Genomic DNA, 23,738 nt, shown 5'->3' with positions numbered 1-23,738 from the left:
CTATATTCGCATATGCTACCGCTGACAGTCAGTGTATTATTATATTACAGTACAGTAAATCACAGTACAGTGCAGTATGATGTTTTGCAGTTCATTGCAGTGCAATGCAGTGCAGTACAGTACAGTACAGCGCAGTGCAATACAGTGTAGCGTAGTACAGTTGTATAGCATAATACAGTACAATACAATACAGTAGTCTGGACACGCTTCATTCATTCTTGTGCTCACTCTTAGAGAACCCGCCATCTTATTACATCAGAATAACACACAGTTTGGTCAATATTTTATTTAATATATCAAAAACAAAAACTTAACAAATGTAAAGTTTAACAAGTCCGTATGAAAATGTACATACTTAAATAGTAAAATATGTGTTGCTTTGTTGGTACAATGTGGTATTTAAAAGAATGTTTCAGCATTGCATGCCTCAATAATGATAAATAATCAAGGCGTTGTAATTCAAAATACTTGCATTAATGAATAATATTTCAACGCGACCTCTTGCCTTTTTTATAGATATTAATCATAATGACTTATAATGACTGATATGATAAAGCAATGATAATAATTAATCAAGTTTCTCTCGCTGTAGAGAACCTGTATTCATATCTATTCAATTAACGCGAGTTTCCTTTTACATCTAGATAAATAATTATCCATCGTTTCGTTGTCTTGATAAAACATCGGTACCAAGTCATAAACCAAATATCTTCAATCATACAACAATGACCACAAAGTTTAAAACTCCAATACATTACTGTCCATCAAAGATGTTTGGTATTTTCAAGTGACAATGTACTATTTTGCAAAGTTCCGATGTTCAATTGGCACATTATAGAGGATGCCCAGCTCTGCTATCCTATTCCCGCAAATGCCGATGACCAGCTACGTCCAATTCTTATTCAGTCCTATACCGATTGTCATTACAGTCTAGTTCTGATATCCTTTTCAGTCTTATGCCGATAGTCAGTAAAGTTAAGTACTTATATCCCATTCCGCCCATTTTTGATGTCCAAGTGGTGGAACTTTGCTGGATAAGTTCATTTATTCCCTTTTCTTGTGTGATCAGGTTATTCATAGTCGGGTAAAACGGACATTTCTGAAAAATAAACATAACTTTATTTTTTGATGTTAATAAAAACCTCTGATAAACTTTTTTGGGAAGTTTAAGTGCATTTTGCTGATTATATAAATTATTTATATAACATCTGATATATATTTAATTTTGAAGCGTGCACAGAACGGACATATTATTCTTCATAAAAAGAAAATTTAAACAAGCATTTTTATGTCAAAATATATTCTGCTTGTGAGCAAGCGTAAGACGTTCGACATTATATAAAGTTCTCACCTTCACAGAACATTTCGGAGTATTGCTCTGCAATAGAATCCAGGTCATTGTATGAAGATACTCGCATCAGGTGGTTTTCTGGAGGACTTGAGCAGATGGTACTCAGGATTTCCTCATCAACGTTCCCAACGCCCACAACATACACTTTGATTCCTGCGGTCTTCGCTATTTCCGACTGAACAATAAGTTGATCGAATTTTTCTACAGAGTCATCCACAAAAAGAACGGCCATTTTTCTTGCGTTTCCCGTCCTCCCCTGGATATGTTGTAACTGTTGCGATGGAGTTCTTCAACGATGTTGTCCAGACCTCTAACCTCGGTGTTACGGACAGCGCTGGACATTTCCGCTTTATTATTGTACTGGTTGAGGTCAATTCGACTGTTTTCACAAAATCCAGAAAGCATCCCTGCTCTTACCATTCCTTCAGCCATGTTTCCAAATTTCCCCACAACGTCACTAATGAAGTTATGTGCGTGTCGCACATTCTTTGTTCCCATGGATGCAAAATCATAGGCGAACATCACATCAGTCTCTACTTCTGCGCTACAATAGGCTTGATATTTGGGAACTACAACAAAAAATATCAAAAAATATTGTTTGTATTAAAAACACACACTCTGTTATTCCCCAAAAAAAAGTAAACAAAAATTGAAATCCCGGTGATGTTTTAAATTCGATTTTTGACGGAAGACTTCACAATATTGAATATTTTATTTTTTAATCACATGGATACGATCATAGTTACCATTTGATATAAATGTCATAGAATTATTTTAAAGAAGATTTCCTCACCTCTACAGACTTTCATGGCAAGTTTGTCCTTGATAGATTCCAGTATGTTGAAACTTGCAACTTTGAAGACGAACTCATCACTAGGTTTGCTTCCAATGGCTTGAAGCTCTTTCATATTTGGTCCTTTGCCAATCCCTATTGCGAACACGTAAACCCCTTGGTCCTTTAGGAGTCGAGCTTGGTTAAAGGTCGAGATCACGTTTCTTGACACCCCGTCGGTGAGGATCACAGCAACGTGTGCCACACCTGGCCTGGCCTTCCTGACAAACTCATTCCGGACCTTTCCTAATGCTCGTCCTGTGTAAGTGCTTCCCAACATATGAGGTATTCTTTTTATCCTGTTTTGAAGGTCATCCACGTTATCAAAATCTCCGAATGATATTTGCGTCTGGTAAAGGTGGGAGAATATACCAACACCAATTCTTGTGTCGGTCTGGGAGATAGGGAATGTGGCGACGAGGTCCTGTATGAACTTGAGTTGTTTCCGGTAGTGTACGATCCATATGCTTGAGGAGCTATCTAGTAGAAAGAAAATATCGGCAGGCTTCCCATGGCAAACTGAAATCCAAATGAAATAGATAAGTTAATTTGTAAACATCGTATAACGGTGTTTTTGTTAGTTGTTTATTTAAAGTAAGACTATTTTCGTGTAAATGACAATAAAACTAATTTCTGAAATAATTAAGATGCATCCAATATAATTATAGATCAAACTTACATTTTAAAACGTCGACTGGTTCTTCTGTAGCCATTGGAGCAGCAACAGCAACAGATATCTGAAAAAATATAAAGAAACTATGAATAATATATGTTATTCAAAACAATCAGGTGTTAAAAATACACTTATTCTATGTCAAAATATATTTAATATTTACCCAGATATTTACGAATTGATATTGAGCACATTGTTTAGCACTTATATATCGAGAAATGATTTAAAATTGACATTAGTTTACATTCCTATCAGTTCTTCATGTTTTTCAATATCATTAGATGATATCATAAATAATGCCGTTATATCCAAAAAAATCATGTTTTTCTAAAATCTTTTTACTTACCAATGATAAAATAAAAAATGGAATAAACATTTTCGCTATCCTTTGCGTATGGTGACAATGGTATAGTATGTCTAATAGCAGCGTGGAAAATGTCTAGTGCGATATAATTGAGCAGATGTGCTGGTGGCTGAGACGATCGCTGATGTGAGGAAGATTGGAATCAGGGATACTTATATACCTGATGGACAAATAACTAGCTTCCAATGAGTAATATGGGATGGGATATGAATAGATGAACAATACTTCATATCTATAAATACTACAGGCATTCAAAAATTGCGATCAAAAGATTGTTTCTGCATTCCGGAAGTTAGACGCCAAATAAGGGGATGTCAAAGGTCAACCACGCCTCTTTGTTTACAAAACGCGTGGATACGCATGCCATGTCGTATTTGCGTGGTACACTGCAGTCCTTTTTAGGATCATGTTCGGGTCAGCATCTTCGCGTGAACTATTGATTTGCATATAGAGTAAGCAATTTACGTCACAATTGTCTTGGTGACAGAAATAAAGAAGTATGTAGATTGCGTTATACGGTCTAGAACGGAAAGGGTAGCACTTGAGTTGTGAAATGTTCGTGAAGCGCTGACCCATATTTGCAACACTGTTTTCTTTCATGTGGTAGATGTCAAACATGTCTCGCCGGCCTTCTCTCACACATCAAAGGGCATTGAATTGTCAGCGGGAAATTAAAATATGTATGATGCACCTTTATAAAGACTAAAACAATGTTGCTTTGTGGAATTTATCTAGTATATGAATGGAATCATTCATGTTTTATTTAGACGTAGAAAATCTAGTAAAAATACTTCTGTAGTTTTTGAAAGTTTATGTTGGTTCAAATGACAAATGAAAATGAAGTAGCATAATTTAAAATATTTTTGACCTATCATTTTTCACGTATCATGTATCAACCTCAAACAAACGAATGCACAAACTATTGAAGTTACATTAATTTAATCACATCATCAATAGAATGTCCAGTTATCACAAATACGAGAACTATTTGTCAGTAGGTTTCTGGACGTTGTGTTTAAGAATCATTAAAGTGGACATTATCAAGAAAGTACTACTAAACGGCGGTTGTTATATTGCAATGAAGACACACATCAAGGGAAATAACTCCATCAACCATGTTGATGAATAACAAAATACAACATATCCTCAAATGCTAGCAGTATTTTTTATCAATGTAATCCTCAGGGTATATCAAAAAATTCTTTACAAACATGCTGGTATAACTATATCAGAAATGGAACTTGTAGTGACGTGTTACAAATTAAGTAGAAATCTAATTCCTATGTGCTAGTATCTACGTTGTGCTACTTGTATCCTGAGAGATGTATCGCAAAATACAATACATTCATATCATCATGAATACAGAAATAAAATTGACAATAGATTACAGACACAAAACATGATAAAAATTCGGTCAGTTAAACAAAACCATGATTCTGACAACATGGGTGAAATATCATCAAAACTTATATGTATAATAATGCCATTTGGAACCAGGATATCAATATGAAATGGAAAGGAAGGCGTCTGCTGCTTCATTGACGTTGTCCCTCAATGTAAGGCTTGGTCAAATCCTGGTAATGCCACTTCCTCGAAAACAACAAATGATACCGACATGATAACGAAACCATATTTTATCTCAAAATCGACTAAACGAGGGCATAACTAAAACATGATACATATTTGTATGTAGACTCATGTAAGACCAGATCCCCCGGTAGAGTAAGCGTCTTCTGTTTCATCAACGACACCCGCCATACATATCTAGGTCACGACGACACCTGCCTTACAAATCTAGGTCACGACGACACCCGCCATACAAATCTAGTTCACGACGACACCCGCATACAAATCTAAGTCACGACGACACCCGCCATACAAATCTAGGTCATTACGACACCCGCCTTACAAATCTAGGTCACGACGACACCCGCCATACAAATCTAGGTCACGACGCCACCCGCCTTAAAAATCTAGGTCACGACGACATCCGCCTTACAAATCTAGGTCATGACAACACCCGCCATACAAATCTAGGTCACGACGACACCCGCCATACCTATCTACATCAAATTTGATTAGGGAGGTAAAAACGGACCCTCGAGGCATATCCACAGGCATCAACGATATCTGAACTCATACCACACAAGGAAATAGATTATTTCCAAATGATGTCAACCATAGAATTTTCCCGTGGTCTTCATCAAAATGAGATTCGTCGTGGTGATAACGGAACCACTAGTCAGCAAATATCAATCAGTTTATATTATACCAGGGAATAGGATTTATCAAAATCAGTCGAGAAAATCCACCATCAACTTATTCCTAAATACAATCACACGGCATACCAGTGTATCTATTTAAGCATTGAACTGCTTTCAGTTGGAAGTTATGGGCCGATGAATGCCAACTGGACAAAGGCAAATTTAATGAAGCGCGCTAGCGCTTCATGTTGAATTTGTCTTTGTCCAGTTGGCATCCGTCTGCCCATAACTTTAAAATGAAATTATTTCAATGCTTATATTTACATTTGACAAGGATTTTTAAAGATTATATCCAGTAATTTTGCTCCGGCGGTGAATGAACAAATTATTATCTTCAAAGACCGAACAACCTTTTCAACAGCCATCTTCGTTATCATCGACGTGACAATTATGACGTCACTATAATAATGAGTCATAATTAAGATTCGGAAGTTATGGACTCGTAACCTTCAAGTGAGCTTGGTAATGTTATATAGTCGGGCTGCAGTGTAAATGTAAATATATACATGTTAGTCCTGTAGATGTGTGTTGTATATTCTTCATTTTCTGTGTTTTCATTGGTATATTAATACTTGTGTTTGCATTACTATATTGGTACTATCGTTGTCATTCGTATATTAATTTATACATTCTGTAAATGTGTTTTCCTCAATATATTAATACTTTTTTGGTATATCAATTCTTGTGTTATCATGCGAGTATTTATACTTGTAATTTTATTGGTATATCAATTGGTATATTTTGTACTTATAAGGTTTTCTATCTGTAGTTTATGTTGTACCAGGGAACCTACATGTACAAAAGTACGTTACGTATTTCTTAGCTGATAATGTGCTGCACTATATGTAGAAGTACGATGGCCGACAAGAGCCTGGCAAAATGAAATGAAAAAACTGTAACACTTTTTTATGGTACAGTTTTTTCACATATTTTTGTACCACAGATGGTTAAGAGTGATATGAAAAAAAAACTTTAACGTTTTATTTCATGGTACACTTTTTTCAATTCTTTTTGTAGCATAGATGGAACAAAACGAAATGAAAAATGTGTTACGCGGTATTAAACCTTTCACATCATTTTGCCAGCTGATACCGGCTATTGGTACATAAACATGAATGTAAGCTGTGATTTTTTTCCTAAGAATTTTATAATCTTTCTGTTACGCATATAGTACAAAATGATTTGAATTTTCACATCCTTTTGTACCATGGTACACTTTTCTATGGTACAAAAAGATATGAAAAACTGTACCATTGAAAAAAGTGTTACAGTTTTTTCATTTCATTTTGCCAGGCTGTTGTCGGCCATCGTTTAGAAGAGACTCTCAACAAACGAATACTTTGAAAACAAAGGGAGGTTACTCCCCTTGACATATCAACACATGAGCAATGCACCTATAGCGTCGTTAACGTGAGCTGGGATTTTTCTCAATTGTTTAGAAAGTTTGCATATATAACTGTACTCATTGTACTCCTGCATAAAATGTCACATTGGGTTTTTATCATTTGATTTTAAATGAACAAATCATTTTCGGGAATTATTATGTTTCTTTTTCTACGAGCTTTGTGATGACGAGCTTCCTTCAATAACGTGGTTGTGATTTATAGTGAAACATATTTCGTTTCCCAATACGACATAGGCTCAGGGCAAACACACCGAGGATAAAATCTTGAGAATTTCTTGTCAATATCTTTGTTGAGTTTAATACCATGGCCTTCCAATAGACTACTGATATAACTTTGGAAACAAACTGTGATCTACTCTTGGCTTGTTTGTTTTTGTTTTGTACGAAGATTTGTGATAATGTTGCTATTTAAGAGTATCGTTAAAAAGAAATACGGTAGCAAATGATTGTTTAGTTTCCAAAATAGAACTATTAAAATGGAACCGGAAGTCATAAAAATTCTACGATAAAACGACCAAGTGTCCAAGGTAAGTGACCGTCTTCTCTTCCTTACAAGACACTTGCTATTGTCACGAAATACCGAGTAGAGAACACCAGTCATGCTGGAACACTTATTGTAATAGAACTAATGTAATTATTATTACATCAAGCATGTAATAATTATTACATTATGTATTGGGATTGCTTAGCTTATTTAGCTTATGTTTTATATTGCAATAGATATATAGTCGTATTGCTTAATGCGATAATTGTTACATTAAGCGCAGCTATTACATTGAGTAAAAAAAAAGGCATCTTAACTGGCACTGAACAGTTCGAACTCCGTTTCACAGAAGATAATGTAATACTTCCCGCCAAAGAAATTACGATGTCGACATCAATATTTCCCTTGTGCATCATTAAAAACCAAGTGTTGAAACTTTTTTCTGTGACATGTCAACGAAGATCGTTATACATGTATAATGAACATATATAAAATCTGCTGAAAGTTTCCAATTCTGGGGAAGCAGATATGTTACTCTCCAGAAATTGAAACTGACAATATCATCACACTTACCATGGAGCTTAGTGGAATGTTGTCAATCTAGATTATAAATAAATAAATTGTTGTTTAGGATAACACACCATAAATATGTCTAATGGTGAAATTTAACAACCTGACCAGTTTTTTTGTTACAAAAATGTCTTCCATGAATCCAGTGCCTTCAGTTCAGTTGAGGGTGATTGTCTGTCTCAGTGGTGACACACTCAGCATTCCCTAGGCGACCGAGGTTAGAAATCTGATCGAATGTGAAAAGGTACAGGAGGTCACCAGACAAATATTTTCCCGGGTACTCCGCCGCTTTCCTCCTACGATATGACCCTCGCGGGCCCCAATCCTGGTAAAGAACAGCGATTACAATCAGTTGATATAATTTGGTTTGCAAAGTTTTGAAATAAAGTCTGTGAAAAAGTGTCTGTAATCCGTCCATATGGAAACAAAACAAAGTCAACTAAGAGAGGGTACAGTTTGTTCCAGCGGGTATATGCTATATTAGCAGATCCTACTGTGACAAAGACAAAAGAAATGCATTTCTGCTGATGTCTCTAAAGGCCCTGCGTCAGTATAAATCTACACACTTGTTCATGTCAAAGTATGATATGCTGAACGTTAATTTGCATGCTAAATTGATTTTCCTTATTTCGATATACTTATAGTACCATGCAGTGCAATGCAGTATTACATTACAGTACAATACCCTACAGTAAAGCACAGTACAGTGTAGTGCAGTACAGTACAGCGAATTGCAATACAATATAGTACAATGCAGTTCAGTGCAGTACATTGCAGTGTGGAGACAGTGCAATACAGTGTAGTGCAGCACAATATAGTACAGTAGTCTGGACACGCTTCATTTATTCTTGCGCTCACTCTAAGGGAATCCGTCATCGCCTTATATCAAAATAACACACAGTTTGGTCAATATTTTATTTAATATATAAAAAACAATAATATAACAAATGTATAGTTTAACAAGTCCGTATAAATTTGTACATACTTAAATAGTAAAATATGTGTTGCATTGTTGATACAATGTGGTAATAAATAGAATGTTTTAACATTTCATGCTTCAATAATGATGAATTAGCAAGGCGTTGTACTTCATAATACCTGCCTTAATGAATAACATTTCAACGCGACTTCCTGTCTTCCTTTGTGTATAGGCATTAATTATAATGACTTACAACGACTGATATGATGTAGCAATGATACTAATTAATCAAGTTTCTCTTCGCTATTGAGACTCTGTATTCATAGCTATTGAATTCAAGTTAATTTCCTTTCACATCGAGATAAATAAGTATTCGTCGTTTCGTTGTCTTGATAAAACACTGGTACCGAGTTATAAACCAAATATCTTCAATCATACAACAATGACCACAAAGTTTAAAACTCCAATACATTACTGTCCATTAAAGATGTTCAGGTATTGTCAAGTGACAATGTCCTATTTCGCCAAGTTCCGATGTTCAGTTTGCACATTAAATGATGTTCTGCTATCCTATTCCCGCCACTGCCAATGACCAGTACCGTCAAGTTCCTATATCTCATTCAGATATATCATACTCAGTCCTATACCGATAGCCAGTACTGTCCAGTACTTATATCCTTTTCAATCCTTTGCCGATAGCCTTTACAGTCCCAGTACTGATATATCCTATTCTGTCTGATGCCGATGACCACTAGCGTGCAGTTCTTCTATCCTTATTTATATCTATGCCGATAGCCAGTACCGTCTAGTTCTAATATCCTTTTTAACCCTATGCCGATAGTCAATAAAGTCCAGTACTGATATGCTATTCCGCCCATTGTTGATGTTCAAGTGGTGGAACTTTGCGTGATAAGTTCATTTATTCCCTTTTCTTGTGTGATCAGGTTATTCATAGTCGGGTAAAACGGACATTTCTGAAATACAAAAATAAAAACCTTACTTTTTGATATCAACATACAACAAGTTTGTATAATAAAAGTCTCTGATCAACATTTGTAGGAAGTTAAAGTGCATTTTTCTGATCATATACATTATTTATATAATATATTATATATATTTAATTTTGAAGCGTGCACAGAACTGACATATTATTCCTTTTCTTCCTAAGAAGAAAATTTAAACAAGCAGTCCTATATCAAACTACAGGCTGCTTGTGAGCAAGCGTAAGACAATCGACATTATATAAAGTGCTCACCTTCACAGAACATTTCGGAGTATTGCTCTGCAATAGAATCTAGGTCATTATATGAGGATACTCGCATCAGGTGGTTTTCTGGAGGACTTGAGCAGATGGTACTCAGGATTTCCTCATCAACGTTCCCAACGCCCACAACATACACTTTGATCCCTGCGGTCTTCGCTATTTCCGACTGAACAATAAGTTGATCGAATTTTTCTACAGAGTCATCCACAAAAAGAACGGCCATTTTTCTTGCGTTTCCCCGTCCTCCCCTGGATATGTTGTAACTGTTGCGATGGAGTTCTTCAACGATGTTGTCCAGACCTCTAACCTCGGTGTTACGGACAGCGCTGGACATCTCCTTTTATTATTGTACTGGTTGAGGTCAATTCGACTGTTTTCACAAAATCCAGAAAGCATCCCTGCTCTTACCATCCCTTCGGCCATGTTTCCAAATTTCCCCACAACGTCACTAATGAAGTTATGTGCATGTCGCACATTCTTTGTTCCCATGGATGCAAAATCATAGGCGAACATCACATCAGTCTCTACTTCTGCGCTACAATAGGCTTGATATTTGGGAACTACAACAAAAAATATCAAAAATATTGTTTGTATTAAAAACACACACTCAGTTATTCCCCCAAAAAATGTAAACGAAAATTGAAATCCCGGTGATGTTTTAAATTCGATGTTTGACGGAAGACTTCACAATATTGAATATTTTAGTTTTTAATCACATGAATACGATCATAGTTACCATTTGATATAAATGTCATAGAATTATTTTAAAGAAGATTTCCTCACCTCTACAGACTTTCATGGCAAGTTTGTCCTTGATAGATTCCAGTATGTTGAAACTTGCAACTTTGAAGACGAACTCATCACTAGGTTCGCTTCCAATGGCTTGAAGCTCTTTCATATTTGGTCCTTTGCCAATCCCTATTGCGAACACGTAAACCCCTTGGTCCTTTAGGAGTCGAGCTTGGTTAAAGGTCGAGATCACGTTTCTTGACACCCCGTCGGTGAGGATCACAGCAACGTGTGCCACACCTGGCCTGGCCTTCCTGACAAACTCATTCCGGACCTTTCCTAATGCTCGTCCTGTGTAAGTGCTTCCCAACATATGAGGTATTCTTTTTATCCTGTTTTGAAGGTCATCCACGTTATCAAAATCTCCGAATGATATTTGCGTCTGGTAAAGGTGGGAGAATATACCAACACCAATTCTTGTGTCGGTCTGGGAGATAGGGAAGGTTGCGACAAGGTCCTGTATGAACTTGAGTTGTTTCCGGTAGTGTACGATCCATATGCTTGAGGAGCTATCTAGTAGAAAGAAAATATCGGCAGGCTTCCCATGGCAAACTGAAATACAAATGAAATAGATAAGTTAATTTGTAAACATCATATAACGGTATCTATCTTTAAAGTAAGAATATTTTCGTGTAAATGACAATAAGACAAATTTCTATATAATTTAAGCTACACTCAATATAATTATAGATCAAACTTACATTTTAAAACGTCGACTGGTTCTTCTGTAGCCAGTGGAGCAGCAACAGCAACAGATATCTGAAAATATAACGAAACTATGAATAATATATGTTATTCAAAACAATCAGGTGATAAAAATACACTTATTCTAGGTAAAAATATATATAATATTTACCCAGATATTTAAGAATTTATATTGAGCACATTATTAAGGACTTGTATATCGAGAAATTATTTAAAATCAATATAGGACATTAGTTTACATTCCTATCATTGCTTCATGTTTTTCAATATCATTAGATGATATCATAAATAATGCCGTTATATCCCAAAAAAGTATTTATCTAAAATCTTTTTACTTACCAATGATAAAATAAAAAATGGAATAAACATTTTCGCTATCCTTTGCGTATGGTGACAATGATATAGTAGGCTCTAGCAGCGTGTCAAATGTCTAGTGCGATGTAATAGAGCAGATGAGCTGGTGGCTGAGACGATCGCTGATGTGAGGAAGATTGGATTCAGTGATACTTATATACCTGATGGACAAATAATTAGCTTCCAGTGAGTAATATGGGATGGGATATGAATAGATGAACACTATTTCATATCTATAAATACAACAGGCATTCAAAAATTGCGATCAAAAGATTGTTTCTGCATTCCGGAAATTAGACGCCAAATAAGGGGATGTCAAAGGTCAAACACGCCTCTTTGTTTACAAAACGCGTGAATGCTCATGCCATGATGTGTTTGCGTGGTACACTGCAGTCCTTATTAGGATCGTGTTCGGGTCAGCATCTCCGCGTGAACTGTTGATTTGCATATAGAGTAAGCAATTTACGTCACAATTGTGTTGGAGACAAAAATAAAGAACTGTGTAGATTGCGTTATAGGGTCTAGAACGGAAACGGCAGCACTTGAGTTGTAAAATGCTCGTGAAGCGGTGACCCATATTTACAACACTGTTTTCTTTCATGTGGTAGATGTCTGTCCTGTCTCGCCGGCACACATTTATACAGCAATGAACATTGAACTGTCCACGGGAAATTAAAATATGTATAATGTATCTTTATAAAGACTAAAACAATGCTGTTTTGTGGGAAATGTCCATAATATGAAAGGAATCATTGTTGTTATATTTAGACGCAGTAAATCTATACCGAATAACATACATGCTTGAACTGTATGCTTCGACCGCAAGAATCCGAGTCCATATTGAAACAATTATCAGTGAGTTGTTGTGTAATTAGTCGTCAGTACTGTCACTTACTGTAACTTCTTAACGAGCCAAATCGTGTCTTCTAGTCTTGATTAGGTAATTATATAACCAAGCAAACAAACATGTCAGTATACTTTTGTTATAATGGAGGGCTGTGTAAATGGCATGAAAAGAAATTCTCATACTAATATAAACAGACACACGAAATAGTTCTCTTACGAAAGCCGACAAAGTTTCAACAAGAGTAATTAGGTAAGGAATTAAGAAAAACACGTGAGTTTTAAATGTTCAATGTTGGGTATTACGGTAAGATAATGACGCAAATCAGATATTGGTAACTTATATCAAACGTCAATACAGTTTTAATAATTACAAACCCAGTTTTGATTTCGGCATGTATTGCTTATTTCCGTGTCTCATGTTATTTTCTCGCTGAAATCATGATACAATGTCGTAAAAATGTACATATTTTTTGTACATAATGAAATAATTTCTTTTGGTAAAATGGCTTTAATTTTAATAATTCACATAATTCATAATGATGAATAGATACATTATACTAAAATGTTTTTAAGTGTGATGATAGTCATCCATGTATAATTATCACGGAGTCAAACAGAGTATGAATTCAGTCGGCACACTCGTACATGATATTTTACATTGTTGACTACATTCTGTTTTAGGTATACATATACATGTAAAATTATACTTGATATAACATTTAAAAAAATATATTTGCCCTTAACAAATATTATGTTTGCAATACAAAGCTGAAATTGATGTTGTGTGTGTCAACCTTAACAAATTCACCAGTAGAAACACATTCCTTCCTTTTTCGTCTGTTTTCTATGTTGTTTCATTTCTGGTTTTATTGGTACATATTATCAATTGTCATTGTTCTTCTTTTGTCACTTGTTTCTGAATTGTCATTCCTTTGTCTCTATCTTGTTGATCCGGAATGTTTATTTGTTCGTGTATCTTATATCCTTTTTTATTGTATATACTAACTTTCTCTGTTCCTATCTAGACGACTCTGATTTTGTCCATTGGTCTTTCATGAGTACATATTTACGTTTTGTGTTAAGGTCCGTGTATGTATGTGTTTGTGTTAAGATCCAAGTGTGAAAATTTGTTTTCCTTTGTTTTTTATGAGTACATATTCACTTTTTTAATAAGGTTAGTGTGTGTATGTGTTTCCCTTTGTTTTTATGAGTATATAATTGCTTTTATATTAAGGTCCGTGTGTGTATGAGTTTGCGTTAAGATCCGTGTGTGAATTTTTTTTCTTTGTTTTTTTATGAGTATATATCAACTTTTTTTTTATTAAGGTCCATGTGTGTATGAGTTTGTGTTAAGATCCATGTGTGAATTTTTTTTCTTTGTTTTTTTTTATGAGTACATACAGTTTTTTATTCAGGTTCGTGAGTGTATATGTTTCCCTTTGGTTTTTACGAGTACATATTCACTTTTTTGTGTTAAGATCCGAGCGTGTGTATATTTTTTATTGGGCTTTTAATGAGTACATATTCACCTTTTTGTGTTAAGATTTGTGTGTGTATTTGTTTTCCTGTAGGTTTCTTCCGGGTTCTATGAACAGACAAACATTCTTTACATATACATGTAGGACACGTGCATTGAAAGAATTGCCCCAGAAACGTATGTTGCCAAAATGATAATTTAACAAAAACTGCATATGATGTGTTATGTTTCCATCTATTATTAGAATCATGTGGCTACCTGCCATTATCCACAGCTGTGGCTGATTATGATAACAGTCAATTGATACACATCCACTCAGTGACATATCAACCGTGTCAGATTATAACTATATTGTATAAATAACAAATGACGTCACTTTGATATTTTATAATATTTTACATTTTATCTTTTTAAAATGGTAATTATCATTTTATGGCATTTTATTGAACTCTGTAGAAATTGTACTAATTTTACTAAGAAATACAGATGCGGTATTTCTTGTTAAAATGTATGTTTTGGAGTGAATTATTAATATTCAAATGGAACAACCCAATCAAAAACATGATTTTTTTAGAAATCAAACATATGTACGCCTATTTATTTTCGGATAATTGTTATGAACCTTAATAAGATCAATTAGACAATTCTATTGATCTTAGATCTCTTGTGTATTGAAATCATTTTTTTCATAAGCTACATCGTAACATGAGTCAGAATGTAGATATTAAAGATTTTATAAATAGTTACATAATGTAGATATCAGTTGCAAGGTTTTGTATATATAGATAGAAATGTATTACATAAATATTTATTGACGGGTGTAAATGTGATGTATGACAGAATCGTCGGTGATTCAATCAGTGATCTGGTGATTCGGGAATGTTTTACACATCCACGCCCAAGCATATCCTTTGACCGATGTTGCTGAATTTTAAGCCCATTCTGTTTACTATCATGTTTACCATAGTAACACTATTTCTTGAATGAATCACGCCAACGGCGCGGCGTGTGCGGCATGCTTTTTATAGACCTTGGTGTCTACACCCCATTCCAGCCCTTCCTCACAGACCAGTGACATCAGTACCAAATTTTGTTTTTCATCTTGGTTTTACCGATTCGAGGTTGAACATATGTCTGCAAATCTGGCGGGAATGTAATTGAAAACGGCTTTTAAATGGGAAAATATGTTTAGATAAACATGGAAGCTACCATGAATAGGCGTGCAATGTTTCAACACTGTCAAAGTCCATACATGTCACAGAGCGGAGATGTAAATATATACACTGGGTTTTATAGTGAAATAAACCAAACGACCTCCCCCAATAAGGTGTGGGCGCATCAACAACTTCTGTTTAATTACATAAATGTCATTTTTGTTTTTACGTTACTCAGAAGTAAAAATTGATTTACAAATTTTTATTATTATGATGATTATGACATCTTGAAATTATTTTCTATCAATTGTATAGATAGGTTATTGATATTTTTTAATGTATAACGCGTTATACGCACGATGATTAGGCGATATGAATGTCATTAAAAGCTCAGGTACAGCTCCGGCCATGTCACCTAAGATGCAGGTCCGAGGTGCGTGGTTCGACCCTCTATACCCGCCTCGGTTTGTGTTTCTCGGAAATCTGAGAATTGACAGGTCTGTGCTGTCGTGGCTGTGTCATAGGGTGAGACACTTTATATGATTTGCTCTAGATGGCGTGTGACGGATCCTCCGTATGCTGTTCAGTTAGGTAATCACCAACTACTACGAGGAAACCCGCTTCAAGCTTAACCCTGGCTGTGGACAGGATATAAACCTAGCAAACATAAACTTCTACCATAGTTTCTATTGTTTTAACGTCTTTTTGTAGAGGTTGATTAATATGTATGATATTTCTTTATTAATTCACAAACAAAATGTCCGTACCTTCTTGGACATGACTTGTTTAATGCAATATATCAGCTGGGGTGAGTCTTCAGTCTCCTTTGGAAAAAAAACACTGTAATATCTGTACACACTTTTGATATATAAAATATAAATGTTAAGGGTCAAAATGTTTATTGAATTTGATTATGATTTATGACTCAGGACTGTGGTTTATTTTCATTTTCAGTAAGTTAAAGTACGCTGCTGATGCATGTGTGCTGTTTAAAGTGTGTCCAGATGTTTGACTCAGGTATGCTATAAAAACAAAATCTGGTGTGATGAACTACCAACATGTCAGTCAATAGTCACCGCATGTGGTTCCGATTGTTTTGGCAGATTAACGAAATATGTCAAGTCAACGCTAAAGGAGCCTGACACAAAAATACTGAGGTAAATTATTTGGGCATGAACGTGGTTTCATTAAGATGGTACAGAGATCAGTTCATCAGTTTCTATTCCATCAACGCAGCATGCCTCAAGTAGGTATTTGTCTTCTGTGATTAATGTTACTGGAATGATGTTTGTATTGTTAGAGTTTTGTTCTGTTGTAAGGGGAATCACCTACCATTATCGTTACTGGTTTTCTTCTAGTGCCCAATTAAAAGCTGTATTTTGCTTTGTGTGTGTTATCAGGTTTTATGTTTCCCAAATCTCTATAATGAACAGAAATGCATTAATCAAAACAAGCTGTAACTGAAATTTAATACCTAAAACAAAACCAGTTTTATTGTTTCCAGTCGGAACTCAGAGGAGGCTCTCAGAGTCGAGAATCCCCGGGGTCAACCCCTAACAATCTAGTTTCCTCAAATAAAAATATATGAGTATATGTTCTATACAGTATTACTTTTATATACTTTCTCATTACTAGCTGTACAACTAAAACATATATGATGGTTTTGTCTTGTTTTCATACGGTTTTTTAGACTTTAGTGTGTCTACTATGCTGCTGTTTCCCTTCCATCGTCTATAAACATATAACATGCGTGTCTTAATTACTTATATAAAGGGCCCGATAATATATCCGTGTCCCTTTGATGCGTCAGAAACGTTAGTATCCCTCCTCCGCGGATCACATGTTCTCGTGGTTGATTGATATGATGGATGACTACTATGAGTAATGAAGATGTATTGATAAGCATATATAAGTTGATAAACCTTACGAGATTACCGCTGATAAGATATTTTGATAACTGTTTCAGTAAACCTTAATTTAAGATATTCTCTTCAGTAATAATCGCCCTTAGGATTTTCTGTATAGTCTTACATCACCGATCCATGTAGAAGGACATTTTTGATTATATACTCCGTAAACGAATCAGATCCTTGTTTCAAACAGACATCTTGAACATTGAGTGTCTTGGCATATGCTTTGCGATGTTGGAGAAGTGAGTTTGTTAGGTCAGCACGAGACACATAAATCGTTGTGTGATTTGCGTTCTTCCGACAATTGTGACAAAAGAGGGACTTAAATTGTTGTTTTAAGCTAACCAATCACATGGTATCTAATCATTTTCTACGATAAAAAACATCTCTACCTACATAGCTTGATCTGTCGTGCGTGCGGGGTTGGCTGCATCTCCCGCTGAGCACACGCTAAAGAATATATATTTACCACAATGAGAAATCATAAAACTTTCAAAGTTGCTGACGAGCTAACCATTGTGTTGTATTTTTGTATAGACTTTAACGTGCCACAAGCGGGGAAACTCGTTCGGTTAATTAGATACTTATGTTCGGGACATATAAAAATACCTTACGGTATTTAGACGTTTAAATGTGTATGCAGATTGCTTAACCATCCGGAAGTCAAGATGTATTTATATTGCCAAATATCAATAAATTAGAGTTTCTCTGCCATAAAATCCTTTTACAGATATAAATATGTCATAAAGAGGTATATCGCTTGCCCAACTCGCCTATGTAATGCGTTACGTGTGTAACCTTGACGCCAGAAATTCTTGTCACCATCTTCTTTCATTACTATAAACTGGGAATATCATAAATTCACCTTCATAAACTTATGATAGATCATCCATGATTAACCCTGTTGCAGAACTGTCCCAAATTTATCATATTTGTCTAGGTCAGACCACCCAGTTGTTGTTTAGTCGGATAGGAGTGTAAGGATTTAGCGATGAATACAAGCCATATTAAATATTCCCTGAATATATGCTGAAGTTTATAGTAAACACGAATCATCCTTTACATTTAAAGATAAAACACTAAAGAGGAAATCCCTGTAGGTACTACAGAAAAATTAATACAAGGAAGTATTTTGGACGTTCACGTCAACAGGACATCCACTGTAAAACTGTTATCACTCCGCTTAAATCCTTAGCTCAGATAACACTCCTCATTGCAAAATATTTCAAGTGGTCATGAGAACTTTTCATCATTTAGTGAAAAGACTTATTGTTTTTGGTCTATTCTTATACCAAATGTGTATGACGTCTTAATATCGTAAAAGGGATTCGGTAAAGGTTCAAAGTTCCGAACCGTATTTTGGTTAACATACTTTAAACAAGGCTTCTTTTTTAATACATCAAGGTATAGTGTTGTGATATTCGAAATGTAGGATGCCTAGGTAATTGGCTATCAAGTTTATCAAAATGAATGACCTTGACCACATTCAAGGTCAAAGGTTATGAAATATCTGAAATAAATTAAAGGACAAGGGATCCAAGACAAAAATATTGTGTCAGTATCATACCGTGATCAATTGCTATCGTCAGAAATATCGACAATTTTTTTTTTTTTTTTTTTTTAATTTGTAAAAATAAACTATGAATTTTCCAGGAATCAGAGTGCTATTTTTGAGTAACAGATTTTTAAACAAAATATCCTCTTAAATTCTACAAAGTGTCGAGTCTTGATATTTTATATAGAAGATTTTTCAAGTAAATGACCTTGGGCATTTTACAAGGTCACAGTTTTTTTGTTTGTGTTTTTTTGAGAGTTTTTAGATTGGAATTTTTTGAGAATCTATCAACACTTTCAGTACTTTGATATCAAAAGAACAACCAAAGCTTAAATCTAGTACTGTACTGTATTGTCCTTTATTGGTAACACTATCCAACCATATGGTGAACAAATCAACAAGCTAGAACTTTTGAAAATATAAAGCTTAGTGAGTGTCATATGAGTGAAAAGTCCGTCAAATTGTTAGTAAACAATTACCAGTGTGCATTGATACTTGTACACAACACATTTTGGTGTTTGTGTATTCTGAGCATATCTACATGTGTTTTCAACAGACTTACTTTATATTTTAACATGTTATATAACACTGTCGATGAAAGGAATTAATTTTGGTTTGATATTGATTAAGTCGAGAGGTAACTTATTTTTAATTAAAAATGTGATATATATTCACCCATGTGTAGTCGACATTGGATGTGTCAAAACTGACATTAAACAGCCTGCTTAGTTAGACTGAAATTATATCGGTCCGACCACGTGGGGTTTTTACCAGTTACTCTGGGTTTCCCTGCATTAAAGTCTTTTCATCCACGCTAATCAGACTGATTGAAACATGGTAATACTGTCTCGAAAACTGATAACATTTTATCTCATTATACTGAAACATAGCAAGGGTTCTACTTAAAATGTCTTTAAAGTAAAACTTATCAAAACAGCTCGAAACTCTCAATTTCACGCTAATAGACACAAACCACATTTCTATAAGAGTATTGTTTTCATGGAATTTTAATTATAAATAACTGATACTTTTACCAGAAGGCTACACAGTTTTAAAACAAAGCTGCCTGAACACCTTCTGCTGTGAGTGCCCACTCGGCCTTGCAGTACCATGTGCAGTTTGTATGTGCCGAAGCGATGCACACTCTTCTCAATCGTAATATGATTTGATAGACACACGGAGATGTTTAGTATATCGTGCATGTGTCATGCAGTGGATTCCACCTTCTGCACATGTATTTCCGGAAATCCCAGATCATATGGTATCTTTATGCATCGTTGAATTCCAGATTCCGGGAAGCAAACTAATGATGTGTTTCCTTAATTCGCTCAATTATCAAGAAACCTATTATTTTTAAGAAACTGACAGAATTACTTTATTTGATAATGTGTGGCTGTGAATATATACATCCACCGTGTATATATTGTTTTTACCTTTAAATTTAATTTCTATTGAGTTTTAACACCAAGTATATCAATTAGGGATATAGGGACCTGAGGTATCATTGACAGATCACTAGTTTTGTCGACCAATAGTTCGTAAAATTAGTATTTTCATCTACTGAACGTTCACGTGTCAATACCGGGCTATATTTACTCTGTACTCTGTGTATAAATAGTAGATTGAGTCACGTGACACTACCAAGTTATATTTACTCTATATGTCGTGAATAACTGATAGATAGACACGTGACACCACCAGATTTTATATACTCTATATGTTGTTATAACAAATAGATAGACGTGTGACACCACCAGGTTTTATATACTCTATATGTTGTTATAACTAATAGATAGACACGTGACACCACCAGGTTTTATATACTCTATATGTTGTTATAACTAATAGATAGACACGTGACACCACCAGGTTTTATATACTCTATTTGTTGTTATAACTAATAGATAGACACGTGACACCACCAGGTTTTATATACTCTATATGTTGTTATAATTAATAGATAGACACGTGACAACACCAGGTTTTATATACTCTATATGTTGTTATAACTAATAGATAGACACGTGACACTACCAGGTTTTATATACTATATATGTTGTTATAACAAATAGATAGACGCGTGGTACCACTAGGTTTTATATACTCTATATGTTGTTATAACTAATAGATAGACACGTGACACCACCAGGTTTTATATACTATATATGTTGTTATAACTAATAGATAGACACGTGACACTACCAGGTTTTATATACTCTATATGTTGTTATAACTAATAGATAGACACGTGACACCACCAGGTTTTATATACTCTATATGTTGTTATAATTAATAGATAGACACGTGACAACACCAGGTTTTATATACTCTATATGTTGTTATAACTAATAGATAGACACGTGACACTACCAGGTTTTATATACTATATATGTTGTTATAATTAATAGATAGACACGTGACACCACCAGGTTTTATATACTCTATATGTTGTTATAACTAATAGATAGACACGTGACACCACCAGGTTTTATATACTCTATATGTTGTTATAACTAATAGATAGACATGTGACACCACCAGGTTTTATATACTCTATATGTTGTTATAACTAATAGATAGACACGTGACACCACCAGGTTTTATATACTCTATATGTTGTTATAAGTAATAGATAGACACGTGACACTACCAGGTTTTATATACTCTATATGTTGTATATAACTAATAGATAGACACGTGACACTGTTAGGTTTTATATACTCTGTTTGTTGTATATAACTAATAGATAGACACGTGACACTATTAGGTTTTATATACTCTGTTTGTTGTTTATAACTGATAGATAGACACGTGACACTGTTAGGTTTTATATACTCTGTTGTATATCACTAATAGATGGCCACGTGACACTACCAGGTTTTATATACTCTGTTTGTTGTATATAACTAATAGATGGCCACTTGACACTACCAGGTTTTATATACTCTGTTTGTTGTATATAACTAATAGATGACCACGTGACACTACCAGGTTTTATATACTCTGTTTGTTGTATATAACTAATACATAGCCATGTGACACTACCAGGTTTTATATACTCTGTTTGTTGTATATAACAAATAGATGGCCACGTGACACTACCTGGTTTTATTTACTCTGTTTGTTGTATATAACTAAAAGATGACCACGTGACACTACCAGGTTTTATATACTCTGTTTGTTGTATATAACTAATAGATGGCCACGTGACACTACCAGGTTTTATATACTTTGTTTGTTGTATATAACTAATAGATGGCCACGTGACACTATCGGGTTTTATTGAGTATACCTAGAAGATAGAGTCATGTGACTCCACCAGGTTATAATTATCTAATCTAAACATGGTTTGGTTTATTTTTTGGTTTATTTTGTTCAGCGTCCTATTAAAAGCCTTGGTGATTTAAAGACTTGCCAGGTTTTGGAAAGGGAGGAAAGCCAGAGTACGCGGAGAAAAATCACCTGCCTACAGTAAGTATCAAGCAACTGCCTCACTGGGGTTTCGCACTCGCAGCCCATAGGTGGAGGGCTAGTGATTAAAATGTCGGGATACCTTAACCACTCGGCCACCGCGGCTCCTAATCTAAACATGGTAAACTCTGTTTACATTAGAATACTTTGTAGTTACTGGATATACTCTGTTTATGGTACAATACAATCTAGTTAATAGACAATATATAACCTTACTAAAGAAACTATCGTTTACAATTGGGTAAAGATCAAATTTGATGTGTCGGGATGCATTGTTCATGGCCGTGAAGCGATGCCAATAATTTTCCGGCTGTTACGTCTATTCGTCTAATTATTCCATAATACTCTGTTCAGCTAGTAGAAATACTCTGTTTAGCTAGAAGAAATACATTTTAGCTACTGGACATAATCAGTTTAGCTGGAAAAATACATTGTAATTGTTTACCAAGGAAAATATATTGTAGTTACTAGATATATTCTGTTTACCTAGTAGAAATACATTGTAATTACTAGTTATACTCTGTTTACCTAGTAGAAATACATGGTTGTTACCCTATACACTCTGTTTTTAGTATATATACACTTTAGTTACTAAATATGCTCTATTTATCGTAGAAATGCGTTGCAGATACGTGCCACTTTCAAATTAGAAACAACGTATGCAATTAACATGTAGCAATTCGTTTTCTGTCAGTTACATTTTTATAAAAGACGTCTCAGTACTGTTAAAATGCATTTGCCACACTGCATTTAAACCTTTGAATAATTCCAGTCACAGATCAGGATTTTCCGTGGTCAGGGTGATATTAGGATGAATGTTCAAGCACAAGCAGATAGAGGAAAACAAACAAGTAAAAATGGAACATAAAGACCCTGACTGTTGCCTTGGATGTTGATCAAAATTGTCCTACACAAGCAATATTCCTTCACGTGAATTTCACGTGAATTTCACGTGAAAAGGGCAAAATAGTGAAATTCACATGAATTTCACGTGAATTTTTTTCACGTGAATTTCACGTGAAATTCACATGAAAAAATTCACGTGAAATTCACGTGAAATGCACGTGAAGAAATATTGCCTGTGTATCACAAGTAAAAAAAGGAGACCATTCCTGTTTCAGAGTTTTCTTTAATTTGCCTCCTGTGATTGACATGAATTGCAGTTTACTTTACGTTTGGATTTTTCTAATGTCGAGACGTTAGGGAAATCATTCTGACCCTGTATGGGATCCAAAATTAGTATCTTAATTACGTCATAATGAGATATATAGCAGGCATATACTTCCCTCACTCTTTCACGGGTTGAAATGAAATGAAGTAGTGAAAGTTATATATTATAAGCAGCGGTACA

At 34.8% G+C, this 23,738-nt stretch overlaps 1 protein-coding gene and 1 long non-coding RNA gene across 3 annotated transcripts; one reads left to right on the top strand and one right to left on the bottom strand.

Annotated features, from left to right (window-relative positions):
* Window positions 1–271: 271 nt before the first annotated feature.
* Window positions 272–12,113, bottom strand: LOC117333917 (collagen alpha-4(VI) chain-like). The gene is made up of 10 exons (XM_033893333.1): window positions 11,960–12,113; window positions 11,617–11,674; window positions 10,910–11,467; window positions 10,323–10,686; window positions 8,202–8,268; window positions 3,203–3,295; window positions 2,863–2,920; window positions 2,145–2,702; window positions 1,352–1,920; window positions 272–1,099 (listed from the first exon to the last, which is right to left on the bottom strand). The coding sequence occupies exons 1-9, from the start codon at window positions 11,987–11,989 to the stop codon at window positions 1,553–1,555; spliced, it is 2,154 nt and encodes a 717-aa protein (XP_033749224.1). The 5' UTR covers window positions 11,990–12,113; the 3' UTR covers window positions 272–1,099; window positions 1,352–1,552.
* Window positions 12,114–13,012: 899 nt separating this feature from the next.
* Window positions 13,013–23,327, top strand: LOC117335111. Of its 2 annotated transcripts, none has more exons than XR_004534292.1 (3): window positions 13,013–13,070; window positions 22,310–22,387; window positions 23,160–23,327. It is a non-coding gene; the product is annotated as an uncharacterized LOC117335111 (long non-coding RNA). The 2 variants fall into 2 exon arrangements; XR_004534293.1 differs by lacking the exon at window positions 13,013–13,070 and adding an exon at window positions 16,404–16,468 and having other exon boundaries at window positions 22,296–22,387.
* Window positions 23,328–23,738: the final 411 nt, after the last annotated feature.

This window comes from Pecten maximus, chromosome 9 (genome assembly GCF_902652985.1).
Source record: "Pecten maximus chromosome 9, xPecMax1.1, whole genome shotgun sequence".
NCBI lineage: Eukaryota > Metazoa > Mollusca > Bivalvia > Pectinida > Pectinidae > Pecten > Pecten maximus.
Note: the sequence above shows the minus strand (reverse complement) of the source record. Positions and strands in the feature narration are given on the sequence as shown.

Bases quoted from the DNA above. Each gene is read 5' to 3' on its own strand.
- LOC117333917 (XM_033893333.1), bottom strand. From the start codon at position 11,989: ATGTTTATTCCATTTTTTATTTTATCATTG. The intron at 8,269-10,322 runs GTAGAAAAATTC...GTTCTTTACCAG, and splicing joins TTCTTTTTGTGGATGACTCT to GATTGGGGCCCGCGAGGGTC. The intron at 1,921-2,144 runs GTGAGGAAATCT...TTTTTGTTGTAG, and splicing joins TGCCATGAAAGTCTGTAGAG to TTCCCAAATATCAAGCCTAT.